At 35.7% G+C, this 21931-nt stretch overlaps 1 protein-coding gene across 1 annotated transcript; it reads right to left on the bottom strand.

Moving 5' to 3' along the window:
* Positions 1-4659: 4659 nt before the first annotated feature.
* Positions 4660-13915, bottom strand: Prl (prolactin). The gene is made up of 5 exons (XM_048347369.1): positions 13882-13915; positions 11297-11472; positions 9559-9666; positions 7038-7217; positions 4660-4851 (listed from the first exon to the last, which is right to left on the bottom strand). The coding sequence occupies exons 1-5, from the start codon at positions 13913-13915 to the stop codon at positions 4660-4662; spliced, it is 690 nt and encodes a 229-aa protein (XP_048203326.1).
* Between the last annotated feature and the right edge of the window lie 8016 nt (positions 13916-21931).

Here is a 21931-nt window from a genome sequence, read left to right as displayed (position 1 = left end):
AAAAGTAGCTAAACGTTAGTTTCTGCTCTAATTTTCCAAAGGTGTTATTTGCTGAGCTGCATGTAACCATGGCAAAAAAAAATGTGACTTAAAGTTTTTTTTTTTTTTCAGTAAGTATGTCTAGTTGAATTCTTACCTTCAGGCTGCTCAAAGATGTCATTTACTTGCATATTACAATTTTACCTCTAAAGCATAAATCAAATGTGCTTATAACCTGCTCAGGAATGAGACTTTTGGATTTAACATGAAGAGCAAGATTTGCAATGCTACTTGCTCAAAATTGCATCTACTAGAAAGCGAGCGTTTTGGTAGTCTTTTGGTTAGCTAGATTGTACATGCGATTGAAATTAGGAAGTTTAAGTTTTATTTCTATTTTTAGCATCTAGTTTTATGAGTAGAGTTAAGAGACCGTCCTTGTATTTATCTGTAAAACTGGAGAGATACCTAGTTGATTTCAAAAATTCCTTTGTTATACACATATCCAATAGATTTCTCTAGATAATAGTCTAGATTATTTCTAAAGAGAGATAGAATGTTCAGAATATTCATGTTTGGATGAAGTTGAAAAACACACATCAGTATTAAAGTCTCAGAGGGGAAAAAATTGAAATTTTGCCAAAGAGGAAGAAACCTGTCTGCTTAGGATGAAATTGGATTGGGGAGTGGAGGGCACGGGAGAGAGAGAGAGTGAGAGGGAGGGGGGCACAGAAAGAATCATGCTTGTACAATTTAATGGAGAAAAATGGACTGTTCCATGATGTCAGAGGGTTTCTGCTTTAGTTATTAATGTGAACCAAACAACTGCACAGTGCCGAGTACATGACTGTTAACTAACTCTTAGTGAAATGTCCAGCAATAAAGTCCTGGACTGACCTATGAGTTTGGAGATTTAGTGGTTCTTAAAGGTAATGGTTTCAAAACCAACCTTTTCCTAGCGTATCTATAGTAATTTACATATTTATACAACTCTCACAGCTTCCATGCCAATTCCTAGAGGATAGATGATTTTTCCCCTTTTTCTTCATCCTACCAGAGCTGAATACATATGATTTACTAATCTATGTGGATAAATGAGTTTCTGGGGCTGGTTTCTTTCAGTTTTTGATACCACTACTATTATTCTTGCCCTAGCAAGACCATTTCCCAAATGTAATCTTATGTGGAAATCCATAGAAGAAAGTAGATTTCTCGGTGGTTGCAAAGGAGTACTTATTATATCTCTCTCTCTCTCTCTCTCTCTCTCTCTCTCTCTCTCTCTCTCTCTCTCTCTCTCTCTCTTCCAGTCCTGGGGCTTGGACTCAGGGCCTGAGCATTGTCCCTGGCTTTTTTTTTTCTTTTCTCAAGCTAGCACTCTGCCACTTGAGCCACAGCACCACTTCCGGCTTTTTCTATATATGTGGTGCTGAGGAATTGAACTCAGGGCTTCATGTATATGAGGCAAGCACTCTTGCCAATAGGACATATTCCCAGCCCTATTATATTCTCAAATATCGTCTTTCTCACTATCTCTTGCTGACTCTCTAAAATATCTATGGTTCTATTTAATCTTGTCTGCAAACTACATGTTCAGTGTATATATCACCATCAAGTAAAACCTTCTATCACCCATTTGGTTTACCAGAAGTCATATATTTCTGCTTGAAACAAAGACATTGTGAGAGAGAAGTACATGAAATTTCAAATGGGTTAATGTCTTTTTTCCCCTTCCTTTTTTCTCTCTTTCCTTTCTCTCCTTCCTTCCTTCCTTCCTTCCTTCCTTCCTTCCTTCCTTCCTTCCTTCCTTCCTTCCTTCCTCCCTCCCTCCCTCCCTCCCTCTCTCTCTCTCTCTTTCTCTCTCTTCTTTCTTTCTTTCTTTCTTTCTTTCTTTCTTTCTTTCTTTCTTTCTTTCTTTCTTTCTTTCTTTCTTTCTTCCTTCCTTCCTTCCTTTCTTTCTTTCTTGTCAGTACTGAGGCTTGAACTGAGGGCCTAGCACTGCCCCTTAGCTCTTTTACTCAAAGTGAGCACTCTACCACTTGAGCCACAGTTCCACTCTGGCTTTTATATGGTTAATTGGAGATAAGAGTCACATGGACTTTCCTGCTCATGCTGTCTTCAAACTGTGGTCTCCAAATCTTAGCATAAGTCGCTAAAATTACAGATGTGAGCCAATGATGCCCAGGTAACAGTGCCCTTACATTTTATACTATTGCACTGTATTTCATTGTCAAACTTCACTCCTCATAAATACCATTTTTTGTTGGATAGCTAGATATTAATAGGTAAGAAGTTAAGTGGGAAACACAATAAGATTAGATATTTTCAACAACAAATAACTTAGAAATAGTTTTCTCCATACACACTTGCCTTTCACAAAAAACAAGGCTGAACTCTGAGCAAGGAATCTGACATTTTGTATTCATTCAGGAAGAAAGAGTGGTGATAGATTGGTTTGGGGTATTTTGTTGTATGCTGAAAGGTTAGGGTCACCATAATTAGAAGCAAGAGAAAGATTCAGATAAAGTCAACCCTTCTATGAAGAAAAAGACTGGTTTTGCTGGACAATGTTCCTATTAGTAGGGAAAAGATATATATGTATATATATAGAGAGAGAGAGATGGATAGATAGATATGTATATATATACACATACCCATATATGTATGTGTATATATACATGTATGTATGTAAACACACACACACCGTTTTTCTTAAAGAGAAGATTGCCTTGAATTGCAACCTGCTGGTGCCATGGCTTGCTTCTCTCAAGAGCTATAGTAGCAACTCAATTGCAAAGGGCAAAAGTTGTTCAGAATATAAATAAAAATGTCAGGACAGAATAGTGAAAAGGGAGGTATATGAAGTGCCAGGGATGCTATTTGATTTTAGGGTCTAAGTTAGATATATGTTTTCACCAAGTTGAGTATCTTAAAAATATTTTTGTCAATTCACAACCAGTCCACTCATTTTCTCATCTTCTTTCACTCTCTCTCTCTTTCTCTCTCTCCTTTCCTCTCATTCTATCTCCTATTTTCTAAATTGTTTGTTTACCATAGTTTTTGAATGGGATACCTCCTTACTATCTAGAAATACCTACTAAATCCTAACCATCCTTCAAAAATATCCCAGAAATCTCCCTATCTTCTAAGAACTGGCAGTGAGATAAACCCCATCCTAGTGGTGTAGAAGCAGGTGAAGAAACTGGGTCATTACCATTCAATCAACTCTCCTCAGAATGAATCAATAGACCACTAGTCATTTGGGGTGGATATAAGGGGCAGAAGGATTCTAATTCAGTAGCCTCATGATACCTATTGGGCTGCTTCTCTAGGATAATTGTTGATAAAGAAAGGAAGAATGGCACCTCTTTCCTCTGTTAAATGTCTGGCAATAGATTCTACTTTTGATTCAATTTTTGCCTACATGTACAGGAGAGGAGAATTTATGGAGACTCAAGGAAGGCCTCAGCTGTGATCCAATGCTATTGCCACTATGACTTCTTGGCAAGGCTACCTTGTCTGAGTTTCCTGTGAGTTAGCCGGAAGATACCTGATTCTGAGCCAATTTTTAAAAATGTGTGTGAGAGGACTAGCACCCGCAGAGGATGGAAGCAATATAACAGATGGTAGAGCTGTGGGGTGGATAGGAGAATCAAACAAGGGCATTTCTCATGATACAAATACTACATAGTGAGGTAATCATCCTGTTGGGGATCTTGAAAAAACTCATAAGTGTGCCCCTCAAAAGAGATGCCTTCTACTCAGAGGGAATTCAAGTTGAGTTCCTAGCAGCAATAAAAAAATGTATGGTAGCACCTCAGAAGTCAGTGATGTCAGAACTTTTACATTGCTCCTAATCCATTCTGACATAGTCAAAAGCAATGGAGGGATGAGAGAAGAGTAATAAACATTGTCAGCAACTGATTGTATTTGCTTCCTCTACTACATCCCTTGAGTTAGAGAGGAAAGCAGTACACAAACTGTATCTGAGATGGAGTTAAAACTTGATGGAAGAGGGCTTGATGAACCCAGAGTGAATAGAACATAAGACTAGAATACTAGACACTAGAAATATGTCCATTGTAATGCTAAGGAGATGGGAATTCAAAGGAATGTAACCGGAGAGACCTCATAAAAAATCTACATATGTGCAGCCTAACAATTTTTAGTCTAGCAAATCTGATGTTACTTTAAGATCAGTACTGTTGCCTAGTATCTGTAGTGCCTGTCACTGAGGAAGTTAACTCAGAACATGTCTGGCATTCAGAAAGATACCGGAGGATTCAATCTTTTTTGTTACCATGGTTAGAATGATGTTCAGTAATCAAACTTTTGCTTTGGGGTTTGAATGTCTTGATCCACTGTAACTTGCTGTGGTTAATGTAAATTGTTCATTGTCTTTATTTATTTATAATCCTAGTTCTGTTTTCTGTCCTAAGGTTTAATAGGAGCTTCTCCTTTGTAGTAATTCATTTTCTCTGGAATTTATTTTTATCAAAAGAAACAAAGAAACTTTGACAAATCAGCCTTTTCAATGTTTGATATTTCTAAAGAGTCAACTTTTATTTTTTAAGAAGAGACCCATGATACCCAAGCTGGCATTAAACAGCTATAAAACTAAAAGAAGCTTGGCAAGGGAGGGATCATTAAGAACCATCCTGGAAATAGAAGGGATTGAATGTGAGCTCAGCAGTTGCTGTCATAGACGATTCGGCACTTCAGGAGCTTGAGGTAATTGTCAATCTTATGTGAATCCCTGCGTAGGCAATGGAGCAGGTTATAGAAAGCAAAAAGGCGAGCATCTTCGTCAGCCAACTGCAAGGATGAGAGTCCAGACCACTCAGAGAAGATCTCATTTTCTCTGACTCCAGGATGAACCTAATTTTCAAAAAGATAGTCACTTGTTTGTATTATTAGTATTTCTTTATCCTTGCTCCTCTTGATTGTTAAGACTTAGGGGAAATATAAGAGGGTAAAACTTGAGCCTAAGGTATGGGTTTGGTAAATCTGGGCCTACGTATCACAAATCTATTAGTCATCTAATAAAGGACTATTAGAAGCAGGTCACAAGTTTTCTGTTAGGTAAGAGATATGATAGGTAAGTTTTTTGATAGGTAAGAGATCACTGATGAGGTATGTTCTTGTAGAAATGGATTGATGAGGAACTGGGAATTTGCTCTCTGAAAATGGACCTGGGTTTGACCAAGAGGTAATGGAGGAACTTGGGTCTTGTTCTCTTATTTGGGAAGTTTTTACATTTACTGATGTGTGTCCCTGATGTGCCCTAAGCACCTTATTTCTTCTGATAGTTTACTATGTTTAACTTGTAGTTTTGAACTGGACCTATTGTCCATCCATATATATGTACCAAAACCCTTAGAAATAATGAGGGTTGCATTGGATGCTTTAAGAAGCAGATAGTCTAATGATAGCTGATTGAGATGTACTGAAGTAGTCACAAGTCCTTCATTCTACCAGGAAAGGTATCTTAAGAATTTCTATGAAGAAGAGTTCCATAAGGTAGTGTATATTGGGAAAAGCACCCATGAAAAGAAAAGTGTTGTCAGAAACTCCCTCAATGGTTAGGGATGTGTGCTAGAGTTGGAGGCATGACTATGATTACAAAAATATTGCTGAAGAGCATGAATGAGGGGGATATATGTATTCCATACTCTACTGGCCTTTATAACTCTCCAGAGATCTTTGAAAAAAATTAATCATCTTGGTACATCTAAGGATGTCAGCTGCTTTATAGAGCTACTAGATAAAATCTGGTATAGTTGTAGAGTTTGATCTGCTGAGGTGTATCCTATTGAATAAGAATATATATACATATATACATAATTTCCTATTAGAATTTAAAGTATGTGTATGTGTGTATATGTGTATGTGTTGTCTAGCTGAAATGCTTTTGATTTTTTTTTCTGGAGCACTAAGAGAAAATTTACTGCACAAGCAAGAATAACTAAATGGGTGGTAGGATAAAAAGGAACAGAAATGAAGTAGTATGGGACATATTAGTGACACTAAGAACTCGGCTTTCAGTAATGAAGCAAATAATTTGAACATCAAGGTGTTCATTTCATATGTTCTGGGGTTAATATGTTCTTTGTACTTGTGTTTTTTACTCAGATTTGTGTTCTTCTCCCATGAAAATGACAAAAATGACACATGATAATGTGTACTTAGCACACAAAAAGAGAAGCATAAAATTGCTTGTTATTATTTCTATAACCATACATTTTTCTTTAGATGATACATTATTTCTGAGAAATTTCAGAAAGCTACTTAGCTGTTATCATTGCTAATGCTGAAACGATCCTATCAGAATGGAGCTACATGCTGAAAACACTAGTTTAATCTAAGTATGACAGACTATTTGGGGCTATTAAACACAGTGACATGAGCTTTGATTTTGGAACCCAAATCCAAACAAAATTTAGGATGAAATAATGTCTAGGAATTACAAAATAGGGAACATTCCAGAAAAGATACTCTCTTCTTTTGTGGTTCTCTGAAATCTAGTGATTGTAGACTAGTCCTGATGTCATGTGCTCATCTTTTCTATCTCCCCTGGGGGACTGGGGGACAGGGGCTGTGGAGAGGCTGTACTCCAGGACTGTCCAAACTGATTTTGATTTTCTCTTTTTCTTTTTATCCCCACTCTAATCCTCTGGGGTGCGTAGAAATGAGAAAGAATCAGACTCGAATTTCAATGGGGGATTCTTGGAAGAAAGCATTTGTCTTGGTAAATTTTATTTTCTGGTTTTCTTTCTCTGGGAAATATTTAATCACCCGTCCTCAGGAAAGAGGCGAGCATTTGGTGGATTTGTGGATAGTGTGACACCTGTCAGCAACCCCAGTGGAAAGCTAAAATTCATGCACATTAGGATCTTTATTTAGCATCAGTCTGCCACCTAGGATGCCTAACTATTGTGCTTGCAAAGAGAAGTCTTTCAACAAAATTTAGTTCTTATTTAATGGGAAATCAAAACAACTGAAACAACAACAACAAAACCCCCCAATAAAACAACAACCACAAAAAGCATCAGGAGATCACTCACCTGGCCAACAATCTTTTCCATGCCCTCTAGGAGTCGCTTATTTTGTTCCTCAATCTCTATGGCCCTCGACAGGATGGTGTCTGGGGCTTCCTGCATCCCGCGCACTTCAGTCACAAGGTGGTAGAGTGGGTCGTTCCAGGAGAGCAGTATGCTGCGTATCATGTTCAAAAGGTGTTGGGGCTGAGCGACCATAGTGGATAGTCATGTTAATATAAGCAAAATACCACAGGGTTAGTTACCTATGATTTTCTGCCTAGAGAGGAAGCTGAGCTAGAATATCAATTTTCTGTAGGAGTCCTAGAATCCTAAAATCTCAGGCACTGTCCCTATAATACATTGCTGAATAGCTATGTGCCTAAGATCATATAAAATGATACTTATCGAAATGAACTCCAAGAAATGGTAGTGAGAGTTTTCTTTTTAGATTATTAAACGGTTCAAGGTATTTTTTTTCTTTCCTTCTCTCTTTGACTTATTGCTTTCTGTTGCTGTGTTTTCTAATTTATGTACCCTTTGTCTTATATATAAGTTTGTCTGATTTGGAGAGGGGAAGGGGAAGCACAGAAATGGGACAAAGGGTCAACCAATTCAGCAGTGAAACCCACTAGACACTATATTGGAAATGGTATAAACTTTGGGTGGGAGAGCAGTCAAGAGGGGAAAAACTGGGAGAGAATGAGGGAGGGGGTTGACACTGCTCAGAAGGAGATGTATTCATTATCTTACTCATGTACCTGCAACTGCTCTGCATATCACCTTTACAATAAAATTTATTTTTTAAGGGACAACTGGCTTATTTAAAAAATTTAAAATGAGAGTTCTAATGGATAAAATTGTGTTTTCCCTTTGACCTAATATCATCATCCCATTGAGTGAGTTCTTGCATATTTGATTGTTTTGCTAGTGCATGAGCAAACAAAGTTTGTTCGGAACTCAGTAGGTGGCTGAGAAAAGAGCACAGCAGTGGCAATGGCCAGTTGCCTTAACCATTTGCACCCAGGGATTCCTTCACACTACTAAGTTAGGTCATGCACTCAGGTGTTTGTGATTTTTTTTTCAGGTTAATATTAGGATACTGGAGAAGAGACAATGAAGACCACATGGCGTTCCTAAGGTTGCTTCTGTCTATCTGCCTCTTTGCCCCATAACTCTAGCAGAGCAATCTATGTTGTTGATATATACAAGTGAATAAAAAGACACAGTGTTGTTCTTAATTACAAGCATCAGTGTAGGTCACAATTTATGTCTCCAATTTATGTTCTCTGCTAAGATCATACATAAAACACATCTTTGATTTAAAAAAAAAACTTGTCTCATTGATTGTTTGAAAACAAAGATTAGAGAATCCAGTGGATATTGTAATGGAAATATGGAAAAGGAGAAGGGAAAAATAAGAGTTCATAGGAGAAATGGACAGACTGAATGGCAGTGTATTTTCTGAAAGTACTGTTGCATAATGAATACAAGTGAGGGTTTTGAAGTGGGAAAGCCCAGACTCACAACTTACTTGTACATTTGTGATCACTCTGGGCTCTTAGCCTCAGTTTCACTATCTCAGAATGTGTATCGACACTACCTTGCTTTCAGGAAGTTTTATGGGACTCAATAAAGTAATGTTCATGAGTACTTCGTGAAATGCTTGCAACTGTGGTAACTCACAACAAATACTTTTTTCCTTTCTCATCTTTTGCTTTTTCTTAACTGTTATTAATGAGTATAACAAATAGAATGTTGGTGATGCCACTAATAAAATTATTTTATATACATGTATATATGTATATATGTGTATGTAGATATATGCACACACATATATGTATAATATTAAGATAGGTTATTTAGAGATCCAGAAGGAGAGATTTATTATAATAAAAATAACTGGAGCTCTCTTGAATGTATACTTTGTTCTTATCAGACCAGAGAGAAGATATGTATATATATATAAATCAAACCACAAAGCAGAAATACATTTTTGAAATATGTAATATAATATGTTCTAGGACCAATTTGAGAGACTTTCATTCATGACAGGATATGGCAGAGACATCAAGGAAGAAAGCCATAATTATCGGAAAAACTGAAATGGAACAAGGAAAGTCTTGAGCTCTGGAAGACAGTGCTCGGCAATGTTAAATACTGCCAATGAAATGATTATTCATAATATGTAATAAATCTTCATTTGCATTTTTCATATATACATGTCATGGATGTACCAGATCCCCACAATTGACCTCAACTTTCCTTCAGAATATTTTCTGCAATCCTAGATGTAAGAAATTTGTGAAAACTTGTCATCTGCCCGAGCAATTTATAGATCTGCCACCGTCTTACATTGTATTTGATTTTTCTTATAATTTTACCATCTATATATAGTATATTTTTTCTGTGATAGCTTACTTTTTCTTTATTGTTCTTTGCATGTATGATATCTATATTAACTATGGTGCCTCTGGTAAGCCACCACATTACAAGGCCAGAGTACTACATCACTTGTTCTGGTGACAAACGTGGGCTAAGGACTTACATGGATCTGCTGGGCTTGCTCCTTGTCTTCTGGAGTGGACAGGGAAGAAGTGTGGCAGCTGTTGATGGCCTTGGTAATGAACCCTCGGCCCTGAGCATATCGTTTATCCTAGAAATGACGGAGAAAATTCAAGTAGTTAGCATTTGGGAATTGAATAAATGAATTCATTATAAGAAAATTAATACATTTGATAAATGTGCAAATAAAAATATCTAAAAACTTCATAAAATGAAAATAATGAATTAAGAAAATAACCCTTTTGCGTACTTTTCTTCCATTATTTCTGTAATCTCATTCTTTTTCCTCATCTAACTTTTCTGACCTTTCCACCTCTTTTCTTCTTCACCATTCCCTACCCTTCCTATCACCCGTCTACAGGTTTCCATTTGGGAAAAAATAGAACACTGAAAATAGCCAATCTAGAAAATATTAAATCTTCTAAATACCATGCCCTATAGTATATGAAGCAAGTGCCATAGTGCATTAGTTTATTTCTCTGGTCCCTAACTTACTTGAGGTAAGTAAGCACGATAGAATTATAATTTCTCTTTCAATTATTTATGAATTCACATACCTTTACTTTCACAAATTCATCATATATTCAGAATTCAATCTTGTTGATTGAGACCAAAGAAATCATAAACAAAAGGGCATAAATTGATAAGGAGGTATTAACATATGAACATATTGAAAACAGAAAAACTACAGAGACTAAAATGTATTGTTTAAAACAAAATACTTAGCAAAAGCTGCAGAAAATGTAAGGGAATTACTAGGAAGATTTGAAAGAGAAAAGGTGGCTAGTCAAAAATGAGGAATGAAAATAATAATAGGTTAAAAGGAGTTAATGAATTATTATTTTTTGTAAAAGTTGAGCCACTTTCTCCCAAGGTCCATTGATCTAGTTAACACTAATGTCTTACAGAATCCTTGGCTGACCGAGAAGAAATGGCAGCTCTTAAAGCAACTTCATCAGAAAGTGAGAACCTGTTTTCAATTCTAGGCCAGTGTTCCTGCAGTAATTATAAAGGTATGCACTAAAAGTCTTTGATGATTCTTAGCATTTGGGGTTCTGTTTTTTTGTTTTGTTTTTGCCAGTCCTGGGGCTTGAACTCAGGGCCTGAGCACTGTCCCTGGCTTCTTTTTGCTCAAGGCTAGCACTCTGCCTCTTGAAACACTGTGCCAGCTCTGGCCTTTTTCTATATAAGTGGTACTGAGGAATTGAACCCAGGGCTTCATGTATACAAGGCGAGCACTTTACCACTAGGCCATATTCCCAGCTGCATTTGGGGTTCTGGAAAAGCTTTTTCTCCTCCTTCTGATATGGCTTCATTTGAGTTTAAATTCTCTTCAACCCACCCAATTCAGGGCAATGGATTTCTCCTTCGTTGGATAGCTCCAGGATGCTAAATACAGAGTGCCTAGTGAGACTGGCATGTGAGAATGAGAAATTAATACTCCTCAGCTCCACAGAGAAAGGTTTTATGTTCAATATTTAAATTAAAAAACATATAAAATGAATTAAATAAAATATATAAGAATCCACCATTCTTTGAACATATTTACGATTTCATGAGATTGTCCCTCTCTATTCTACTTTTTTTTTTTAAACCAGCAGATGCTTTCTTTTGCATGTGAAAGTATATTAGTTTGCAATTTGGTTCATGAGGTTTTCTTACAGTAAAGTCCTATTGCTGGCATGAAAGTTTATTTGGGGAAGAAGCAAGTAGATACTTACAAATTCATTGAACATTTCTGAAGAGAGGTTATGGATGTAGTGAGATAGGATGACAGCCCGGTCAAACAGGTCTCGGAGCGACACCTGGCAGTTGACAGCCCCTTTGGGACAGATAGGCAGGGAGGCCACATTCTTGCACAAAAGCAAGTTTGACACCAACAGCAGCAGGAATGACACTGCTGGAACAACAACAAAAAAATACCAATCACGCTAAGAGTATCTATTTAGCTGAGATTATCGAAAATAATTCTGCTAAGGAAAACCTTATTTTTTTTTCCTTCCTGCCCTTGGGTGCAGGATTTGGTACTTTAATAGTTGAGGTTGGTGGGAAAAAATCAACACCTTCCACTGTGCAAATTTAGATATATAATTATATTTGTACAGATAGATAGTTTGAGAAGTAGATGACTTCCTGCATTTTTGTACTGCTCCCAGAAGAGCTTCTGTACTTTGCAAACATTTGGAGCTTAAATCAATTCTGAGACAAGAGTGCTTAAGTCATTCACTTCAAATGGTTTAATGTCTTGGGAGATTTTTTTTTGTATTTTTTACAGATTTTCAGAGGTCAGAGATGGCAATTTTTAAACTTGAATTTTGATATTTGCATTTTGAATGCTGTGTGACAAAAACAATCCAGCTCATCTGTTTATTTTAACTTCATGCTACTATGAATAAACACACCATTACTTGATTGCTAATATTGAGAAGGGGGAACATTCAATCATAAAAGCTATGCTGTAGCCTAGATTCAGTGACTTAAAAAATATTTCGTATTTCTTTGACCCTTTGCCCAGAGCTTCTGTATTTATTCTTTAAGTTTGAGCTATACGATGACCGTGTGATTAGTCTTGGCTTTGGTAATTATCATCAAATTATGTCAATGAAACAGAAGGCTTAGGGAGGTCAAATTGTCCCTTTCCTTGTCTATTATTAGCAGGTAGGGGAAGAAAATTACCAGACTGTGAACTTTACCTGGTCACATCAGACACATAATCTGCATCTGTATAGCAGGGGCCAATCAGTAGTTGAGAGGCTCTAAATCTGCAAAGGTTCTTTCAAAGAACAACACTTTGTCTTTGATTGTATAACAGAAGCTGTAGGAAGCCTGATTTTTAGCCACTTTTCCTTCTATATAAAACATGCAATTTAAAAATCTTTGCCAATGATTGGTGGTAGTTTCATACTCAACTTTCTGTTTCAGGAATGGACAGTTACATAACTCTCATAGATCAATAATTTACACCCTCAAAAGGAAAGCAACACCATGTAGGCACCAAATTAAAATCAGTTTTTTGACATCAATAACATTACTTCCGAAGAATTTCTTATATAAAAATATGTCTCGGGAAATGAAGTTCCAAAGAACATTTGATAAATGCAATTAGTACTGTCCAAAATAAAGCCAGAATATGTTGAAGATTTATGTATAAAAAAGTACTTAACACCAAATACTCAAAATAATAAAATTTCCTTAAAGCTGTATAGTGTCCAATATGGCTAAACAGCGTTTTAGTTGTAAAAAAAAAGTTGTGAGATCCTGTATGTTACAGAACTTAAAGGATTTTAAAAACATAATGATCCACACAATTTGTTTTATGCATGTAACAGTCATACAGCTGAATGGATATTTTATCTCCATGAGCAAATGAAATCTGTTTTGCAGATAGGGGAAGTAGACCAGCAGCTCTTGGAAATTCTTAGCTAGATAGCTATTATCTGAGAATGGTTACCTGTGCATTTATCATCCAGGAGATTTTCTTAGTCTAAAATGGGATAACACAGACAAATGTTTTTGTTTTCTATTTTCTAAAATAAATTTTATAGGTGTTAGGTGTTATTTTTTCTTACAGATGCCACTAAGAAAATAGAGGCTCTTAAATGTATCCAATGCCTAACGTATGAAACTGTAACCTCTCTGTACATCAGTTTGATAATAAAAATTTGGAAAAAAAAATAAAATAAAATTTTCTGTTTAAAAAAAAGAAAATAGAGGCTCTTTTAACCTTAGCCTCTTTTGCCTTTTGAAATTTCATCTGGCTAGAGTCAAATTGACAAGCATGGTATAACATACACACATTGCCATTGAGTGCACGGCTTCAGAGGTGAAAGTTTTGTCAGCTTGATTGAAGTTACACCATTTACACAGAGATCAAGCAACCAGAAAATATTAGTTTCTTTCTTGTGTTATGATAATTTGGCCCCACAGATTCTTGTGGTCTTATTCTGGTCTAGCTTCTCAATCTCAGCATCATTGGCCTTTTGAGTTGCGTTATTTCTTGTTCTGGGTGCTTTTCTGTACAATGCAGGTTGTGTAGCAGGAACCCTAGGTTATATCCATGAGAAATGACCAGAATCCCCCCACACCCCTTTCTTCCATACAAAAATGTCTCTAGGAGAAGGAAAGGTCCTCCAATCAAGAAACAATGGTGGAGTCTCTTGGGCAATTGTTTTCTAGAATAATGATTGGGAAATTCTTCTCAACCTGCACCCCTGAAACCTCTTGTTATTAGCTAAAATTTCATATGAACACCTTCCCCCTCAAGCCCCGGAGTGGTCACCTATACAATGGCTTAATGAATACATGCACGTACCTTTGCGTGGTGACCCTTTGCTCTCCATGTTGGGGATGCTTGCAGGAGAACACTTCACCAGGGAAGGGAAGACCTACAGTTTTCTCCCTCGCAGACATTAGCTTTATAAACCTTTGACACCTTCATGAATATATTTAATCAGGCATTCTCTTTCCCTTCCCAGTCATCTATTTCCGTCATTGAGATTACCCCCATAATTTCAAACATCAAATGGTATTTTATTTCTTATTCATATTCAGGAAGACATACTGGACAGAAATGAAGGATTTTGATTAATTAGAGCAAAAGGAAATGAGAGAAATGATGAAGGTGAGATCTGTAGACTAGTTGGGTTTGGAAGATGTACAAAACTATAGAAGCCATTTACTTTAAAATTCACCATTGTTTCTCTGCAATTTCTTGAATATAGAATATTGTACCTTATTTAAACATAGCCTCATATGTTATCAATTATAAATGTTCTCATTCAAGATTGCTGGCTGATTTGTTTCAAAATTCACATGCTCAATATCAGGTAATATAGATTAAGGATTGAAAAACTAAGATTTTCATTCCTACTACACTCTGATTGGCATTCTCTCTCTTTTTTTTTTTTTGCTTGCTTTTAAATATTCTATTACTTTTTTTTTTAATCAGCTGTGGGCCTTGAACTTGGGGCCTGTGTGCTGTCCCAGAGCTTCTTTGTGCTCAGGGCTAGTGTTCTGCCACTTGAGCCACAGCACCACTTCTGGTTTTTGAGTGGTTAATTGGAAATAAAAGTCTCACATGGACTTTTCTGCCTGGGCTGGCTTCGAACTATGATGCTGATGTCAGACTCCATGAGTAGCTATGATTACAGGTATGAGCTACTAGTGCCTGGCCTACTACATTTATTTAAAGTTGATAAATACTATCTTATGTAATATACATACACATATGTAAACATATACACATTACAAGAAGTCATGTAATTTCCCCTAGTGTTCAGTTAAGGAAATAGGTTTGGAAGGACTAAGTACCATAGATATGGAAGAAAGCGTTCTTTTGTAATTAAGGTAGATGCAGGAAGGATTATTTTTTCAAGAGGAGCTGGGAAGAATTTGAGGAAGTACCCTTCCTCAAAGTATTCCCAACGTAGCATTGTGCACCCATAAGTTACCACTCTGAACTGTGGGAGTTATCTTGAGGAAATATCAGTAGTTTTCTAACACACATGATGTGAATACATACATTCACACAGATTATAAAATATGATGTAATGTACCCCAAGTTCTATTCATTTATTTCCACTCTCTACAAAGGCAACAATTACTAACTTAGGATGGATTTCCTTTTCTTTAACCTTAGCTCATTTTGGGGTAAGATGATAAAAAAAAACATTTTCCATTATCTCAAAACTTCATTCACCTTTCAGAGACTTCCTAAATGAAATGACTATAATGAATAAGAATGGAGTTGTTGATGACTTTCTCTAATTCTAAGTCTATGCATCTAAAGCAGCTTGTGACCTTTAATTTCAATTTTATTGTCTCTGATAGTAGACTGATGGATGAGGTAATTTAAAAATCTCTTCCTATGACATTTGACTTTTCTGTCGCTCTTAATGCCAATATGCACTTTAACAATTATCTGACTAAGTACTCTAGAAACTAACATCTCTGAGAAACATTGCGCAACTTCAAGGAAGGCTAGATTTTTAATCATAAACATCAAATGTGATGAATCATAGACTCTACTGATGAGCTAAATGTGGGATCATAATTCTATGCACTCATACTAGCGTCCATCATCTTTTCCCAGATGATGGGAGTCTGATGATAAAGAAATCAGAGATGCATGTGAGAGAAATTTATCATGGCCACGCATTTCCTTTCTCTCTCATAAACTCTATAGTAAGAAACATGCCATAAATTCCAATAGTAACAGATGAGCAGCAACACAGAGGATTAGAAGGTAATATGAGATAGTCCACACTCAGAAGAGGTTCAGAGAAGAATGAAATTATATCATTGCAAGAGAGTGGAAGGAGCTATGATAATTATGTTCAGTTAAGTATATCAAAGAGAGAAAGACAAATACTGCATGTTCTCATATGGGAAATCTAGATCATAAAAAAAGAATGGCAAGAGTGTAGCATGGAGGACTCTTTGGGGTTACTAACCAGTAATGTGGGGAAAATGAAAGGGGAGAGGGTGAGAAAGGGTAGATAAATTTCTAGTACTTAACATACAGATATGAAAGTAAAATATTCTCATATAAGATTGTTTAGAAAAGGTGGATGGATAAGACACTAGTAATGGAGGTGAATTTGATCAAATTTGTTGTAGGTGCACATAGAAATATCACAATGTAACCTCTTTGCTCAACTAATATAAGCTAATAAAAATAGTACTGACAGTGGAAAGTTGATCTTAAAATTTAAAGGTGTTGTGACTTTGTAGATACCCAGACTGAGGTGATCCAAGAGCACCTCAGTCATGTTTATGGAGTGGAAGCCAACTGATTTATTTGACTGCCAAGAGGTTACATGTTTCACTGTGAAATTTATTGTCTGCTTCCTGGCTGCTTCACAGCCCCCACATTTCCTGTGACTGGGATATTGCAATATCTACATAATGCAAAAGACATATTTTATGGGAGAAGTCATAGTTGCCCTATTTTTTCCTAACTATTCTATGCCACAATTTTCCCCTCAATATTTGTGTGTTCTCTAGATAGATCTCTCCTTACCAAGTTGTGACCTTAAATGAGATCAAGAAAGAAGGCCAATAAGAGTGAACTTGTCTGTTTTTATTTAGAAAGCTTCATTTGTTTGCCATCATGATGACTCATAATTAAATTGAGAGCTGATAACTGATTTCTGTCAAGTAGCCAAATAAATAGCTCAAATGAGGTTGAAGTGTTCCTGGTATTTTTAGTAGATTTAACGAAAAAATTGCAATCCTTTACAAAAGAGTTTGAACATTAAGTGACATCGAATTGGTTTTCCTTTAGTATGAATAGACCCTATATTCTCTTTATGTTTTCTTTTATTTACCAAATTTCAAGCTTGAATTATCTTAACTTTTCTTCTTTTATGCGACATCATATATATTTAAATATCTCATAACTTGAAAAGTAGCTACTATAAGGTATGGTAGAGGATATTAAAAGAAATTAAAAGTTAAAATTCTTCATAGTAAATGTACTACAAAAGAACTGTGACTTTAGTAGTGGTGAATTACCTAATAAGTTGCAATTTGCAAATGATTAAAAGTGTACTGTTTATTAATTTTAGAATTCCATATAGTTAATGCCCAGAACTTGAAATAACATACCATATAGAATATATAGCATTTCTAATAACAAATGCAACAAAAGGTAGAGGAAGCATTGGGGAAAAGATCAGTATTTACTTGAATGACACAGTTTCCAGGACAAGTAAGATGTAAACATGTAAAGTCATCTAGGTATTTAGATAAATTTCATGTATATTAAGACATATTTTTCACTAGTGACTCATGTTCATTGCTTTTGGGTTGAGCTTTAAGTGTGACTTCAATATCCAATTTCTTAATCAATTGGCAGAGCTTTGAGAATATTTTTTCTTACATAATTAACAGTAGAAGTATTTGGAAATTTCCTCCGTAATCCATGTTTCTTTGTACTTTATTTACTTTTTATCTCTATAAAAAATTTTTATATTTGTATTGTCTCTTCTAGTTTTATGACTTCTCCTTTAGCTGACTTTATAAGTTTCTTGTCATGGGCTTGTTTTAGATCATCTACGTTTTTGGACAAAGACAAGAGACCTGACATATATCGATGCCAAATTTAAGAATGATGTGCGCAGTGCTGACTAACAGATCTATCTATTGGTCTGTCTGTCTATCTAATCTATCATCATCATCATATTAATATATCTATATGAATATATGTGTACTTCTTACCTACCCACTAATTAATGCAAACATCCATCCATTCATCCATCCATAGGACGGATTCTCTGAATCACACCTAACAAAGTTATCTGGTAGGCATCCTTTCTGGTACACATGCCTTCCAGGCTTGTAAGTTAAAATTGTAATTAGCACAGGTAGGCCCAAGAGGAACTACAAGCTGTAGAAATGCATGAGAGTTCATGAGATGCCCAGAACCTACAGGCATTAACCCTTCAATTGCTCCATTGTGGTGAGATTAGAGGGTTGGGTAAGGAGGTAAGACAGGCTGGAGGATTCAGGGCTTTTGGTCTGTCCAAGCAGCATATCTGTACTTCTCAGAACAGGAAGAATATTCTCTAGTTCTAGCTTATATACCCTAATGCTTGAATATATCTATTTACTTGAATGCGTTTATTAAATATTGTTCTAAAATAGCTTTGCTGTGGCACACCTATTTATCTCCTCCCTCCATTTGTTGATTAAATGAAATATGTTACTAATGTTGCATATACTTTCATATTCAGAGATTGACTAAGGTTATCATTGTAAAGCTTTTTACAATCTAGGGTTGACATGGAAGAAAATAGACATATGAATAAGAAGTAATGCCTTGCTAGAATGCTATAGGGACACAAAGCAAATGCAATATATAAAAACAGTCTTTTAAATAATGTGGAAAGTAAAGTTTCAGGGTGATGAGGAAGACATCTGAAGCAAAATTTGGCTTTTGCTGATTCTAATAAAATAAATGAAAATTAAGCTTTAAAAATTAGCAAAAACATATCTGTGGTCAAAGGTGATTTATAACTGGTATAATCAATTAATATAGTCCAGCTGGTTCTTATTAAAAGAAAAGATTTTAGTGAGTGATATAAAATAGTGATTAAAACCATTAGAAAATGCAAAATGCATTATAACCTTCTCATATAAAGGAAACAGAAATATAAGGCATTCCGTTTGACAAAAGATTAAAAAAACAGAAGAAATTAAAAAGACTCTCAAATATAAAAACTCAAGGTTAACGTAAGATCAATTATATTATGGAATAGCTATATTTATCATTAGGTAAAATAACTTTTGAGTAAGAAATAGCATACCTCAATTAGATGCTTATATACTTAAGTATCTTGTAAGGGAGAAGACATTTCTGTCCTTATTAAGCCAAGTTTCAGGGCTGAGACTCCTACAAAAAAAGAAAAATGCATATGAGTTTGATTAGTATAACTTTTTTATGACCTGACAGTCTTCAGAAATGGTGACTCAGTGAAACAAGGAAACCTATGCATAGATGTGAGAGTTTTGCAGATGGATGACAGTACCAAAGGGAGTGTGAGCTCTGGTGAACTCCAACAAGTTCAGAACAGTCTGTTTGTTCTGTCTCTCAGTGATATAAGACTTTAAGGACAGGATGAGCTTTTCCCCTTGGTACAGGCAGATCAGCCATGGAATGGAGATACTCACGTACATTAGAAAAGTACTTCCTGAACTGCTTCATAAGAGAAGGATGAGAGTAGGTAAGAGAATAGTGTTGCTGTTTCTGGGATTTATCTTAATTTCCAGATACATATTTGGAAGGGGATGGTAGCATGTCATGAATCCCATGGTCATAAAAGAGGAGTATTTTTTAAAGAGTTAGTGTGTGATTTGTATCTTCAGGGACATTTGCCAATGTTGGACAACCATACCTGGAGGTGAAGGAGCTACTGGCATCATGCAGGTGCAGCCTAGAGTCACTGCTAAACATCTTCCAACACTAAGAACCAATGTCCAAACACAGTATTCTCTCTCCACATGTCAGAATTTCCACTGTTGAGAAAAGTTGATCTATATTGTGGTGGGCTAGACATGTCCATGTAAAATAAAAAAAAATCACATTAAGGAAAAAAATTTAAACTTGCTGGAGTAATACTTTTATTAAGCAGTAAAAGTTTTCAAGCATAATACTTGGTGATACTGTGTATACTCAGCAATGGAGATAAGGCTGTCAATTGCTTTACATCCAATATTAGGATATAAAATATAAGACATAAACTTAGAAAATGCTGTGTGAAATTAACAAAGCCACAAATATAGGACAAAGTGTATGCGTATTATATATTTTGAGCATCTACAATAAATAATGTAAAACTTGACCCTAGCAAAAATGTTAGTTTTCTAGATTAAAGAAAAAACCCAAATAACAAAACTCATGGCAACAAGGACATATATGTAGTTCAGTTTGTTCTATTTTGTTTTGCTTTGTTTTCTTTTAAAAGTCACAAGTATTTATTATTGGGGCTAAACTCCAAGTCCTTATCTACTTTGTTTGTTTGTAGTTAACTTTATACTCTTATGGCTAACTTACTCAACTCTTTTCTGAGCTTCTACCTACCTATCAGAATCTTCAACCTTTATGTCTTCAAGCAAAATATTCTGACTTATTAGAAAACATCTGCAGTGATTTGTGTTTTTTCTCAGTTACCCTTGCTCAGCATCTCAGAGTTTTGTTTGCTTCCTTTCATTTTATTTTTCTTCTCTATATCACATTAACCTAGCTGGTAGGTCACAATTATTCTTCTTCAATAATCTTCATAAAATTATCTTCCTTCCTCCAGGTTATTTCCACCTGGATATTCATCACTGGCCCTTTGCCATTTTCTTCTGCCCATGTCCAATTCAATTTCAATCTGTTTATTCATCAAGAGGATTTATCATCCCAAAGGACAACCTCTGAACAATCTCTAATTTGTCTAAATCATAGTACTCTAAGAATCAGAGTTAAATGGAATAAATTTGACTATCACATTTTACTAAGAAAGTGAAGTAAACACAGTTATTTACTGGATAGAAACATGGCATCGAGTGAATCTTTGTCATTACAGTTACCTTTCTTCTTGCCTTCTTTGCTTGTGTTCATGTGCCCACTGAACATCTTACAGGGCCAAGAGTAAGTCTTGGTGAGGAGCTAAAGACATGATTTTGAAGACACACTGAGAAACTCATTAAGGGAAAAAAATTGCTAAGTAATTAGGTTTCCAAAGAGAGTCCAGAAAGGATGTGGAATGTTTTAAGCAACTGGAGCCTCTAAAGAAACATTGCTACTGTCAAAAGGAATTTGAGTGTGATTCTAAATTGTTACAAAACAATACACTTGTTAGATGATTTCTTAATGAGTTGTATAGACAAAGGATGAGAAGCTATTAATTTTTTCTTCTTCTTCCAATTGGTTTTTGATTTATCTACCATTTTGGTCTCTCAAAGTTCTTTTACTAATAGGAGCCTTCCATATGTCATAAAATGCTCATTTAACTTTTTTCACTTGTCACTTCTATATCATTAGTAGAATGAAAGTTACAGAATTCTTGCAGATTAAAAAAAAGGTAAAAGGTTATCTGTCGACTACTTGAGAGAAGCAATGTTATTATTACCATTATAGGTGATGTGGCATTTGAATGTTCTTTCTTCTGTGGGCCATTTTGTAGTTATACCTTATAAGTTAGCTGAATAGATGAGAAAGAGAGCACTTCTTTCTGAAAAGGGCATTTGTTTGATAGAGAAAGAGTGAATAGAAGCTAATAACTGCAGAATAAGTTTCAGATGCACTTGAAAACACTTATTCCCTTGGAGTAAGTGAAGATCATAACCTGTTTACAGAGGAAACATCCATGAAATTTGTGAGGATGTTGTCATGTTTGGTGTCTAGAAACTCTCACTATGATCAGAGCATATTTTATCATCGAAGAATGTTTTCAAAATATGTGAAATCACCATCTTGAAAAATGTTCCTTTCTAGAAATGAAGCCTACTGTGGAAATAATTACTCGAAGGATACAATTTTTTAATGCAACCTCAGAAAGCAAGCAGTGCATTTGCTCATACAAATCTGTGTATTGTCCACTTTTCTTCAGTATAGCAAATATATCAGGTAATCAACTTAAAAGGAGAAAGGGTTTGCCTTGGTTCACAGTTTGGGAGGATTCAGTCCCTGAGTGATTCCATTACTTTGAGTCTGTAGCAAGTCAGCACATCATGGCAGGAATGTAGGAGTGTATGTCAGAATAAAGCATGTACTTTATGGCTAGGATGTAAGAAAGAAGTAGGAGCAAGCTCCCATTATCCCCTTTACCTACTTTGTCAATTACCTAAATTCCTCCCCCTGGATCCTG

Source organism: Perognathus longimembris, chromosome 6, assembly GCF_023159225.1.
Source record: "Perognathus longimembris pacificus isolate PPM17 chromosome 6, ASM2315922v1, whole genome shotgun sequence".
NCBI lineage: Eukaryota > Metazoa > Chordata > Mammalia > Rodentia > Heteromyidae > Perognathus > Perognathus longimembris.
This window is presented reverse-complemented; position numbering and strand designations above follow the sequence as displayed.

Excerpts from the sequence above, each read along its gene's own strand:
- Prl (XM_048347369.1), bottom strand. The coding sequence starts at position 13,915 with ATGGAGAGCAAAGGGTCACCACGCAAAGGTACGT. Across the intron at positions 7,218-9,558 it reads AGCAAGCCCAGCAGATCCAT|CCCCAACACCTTTTGAACAT; the intron begins GTAAGTCCTTAG and ends ATGGTCGCTCAG. Across the intron at positions 4,852-7,037 it reads TGGAAAAGATTGTTGGCCAG|GTTCATCCTGGAGTCAGAGA; the intron begins GTGAGTGATCTC and ends TTTGAAAATTAG.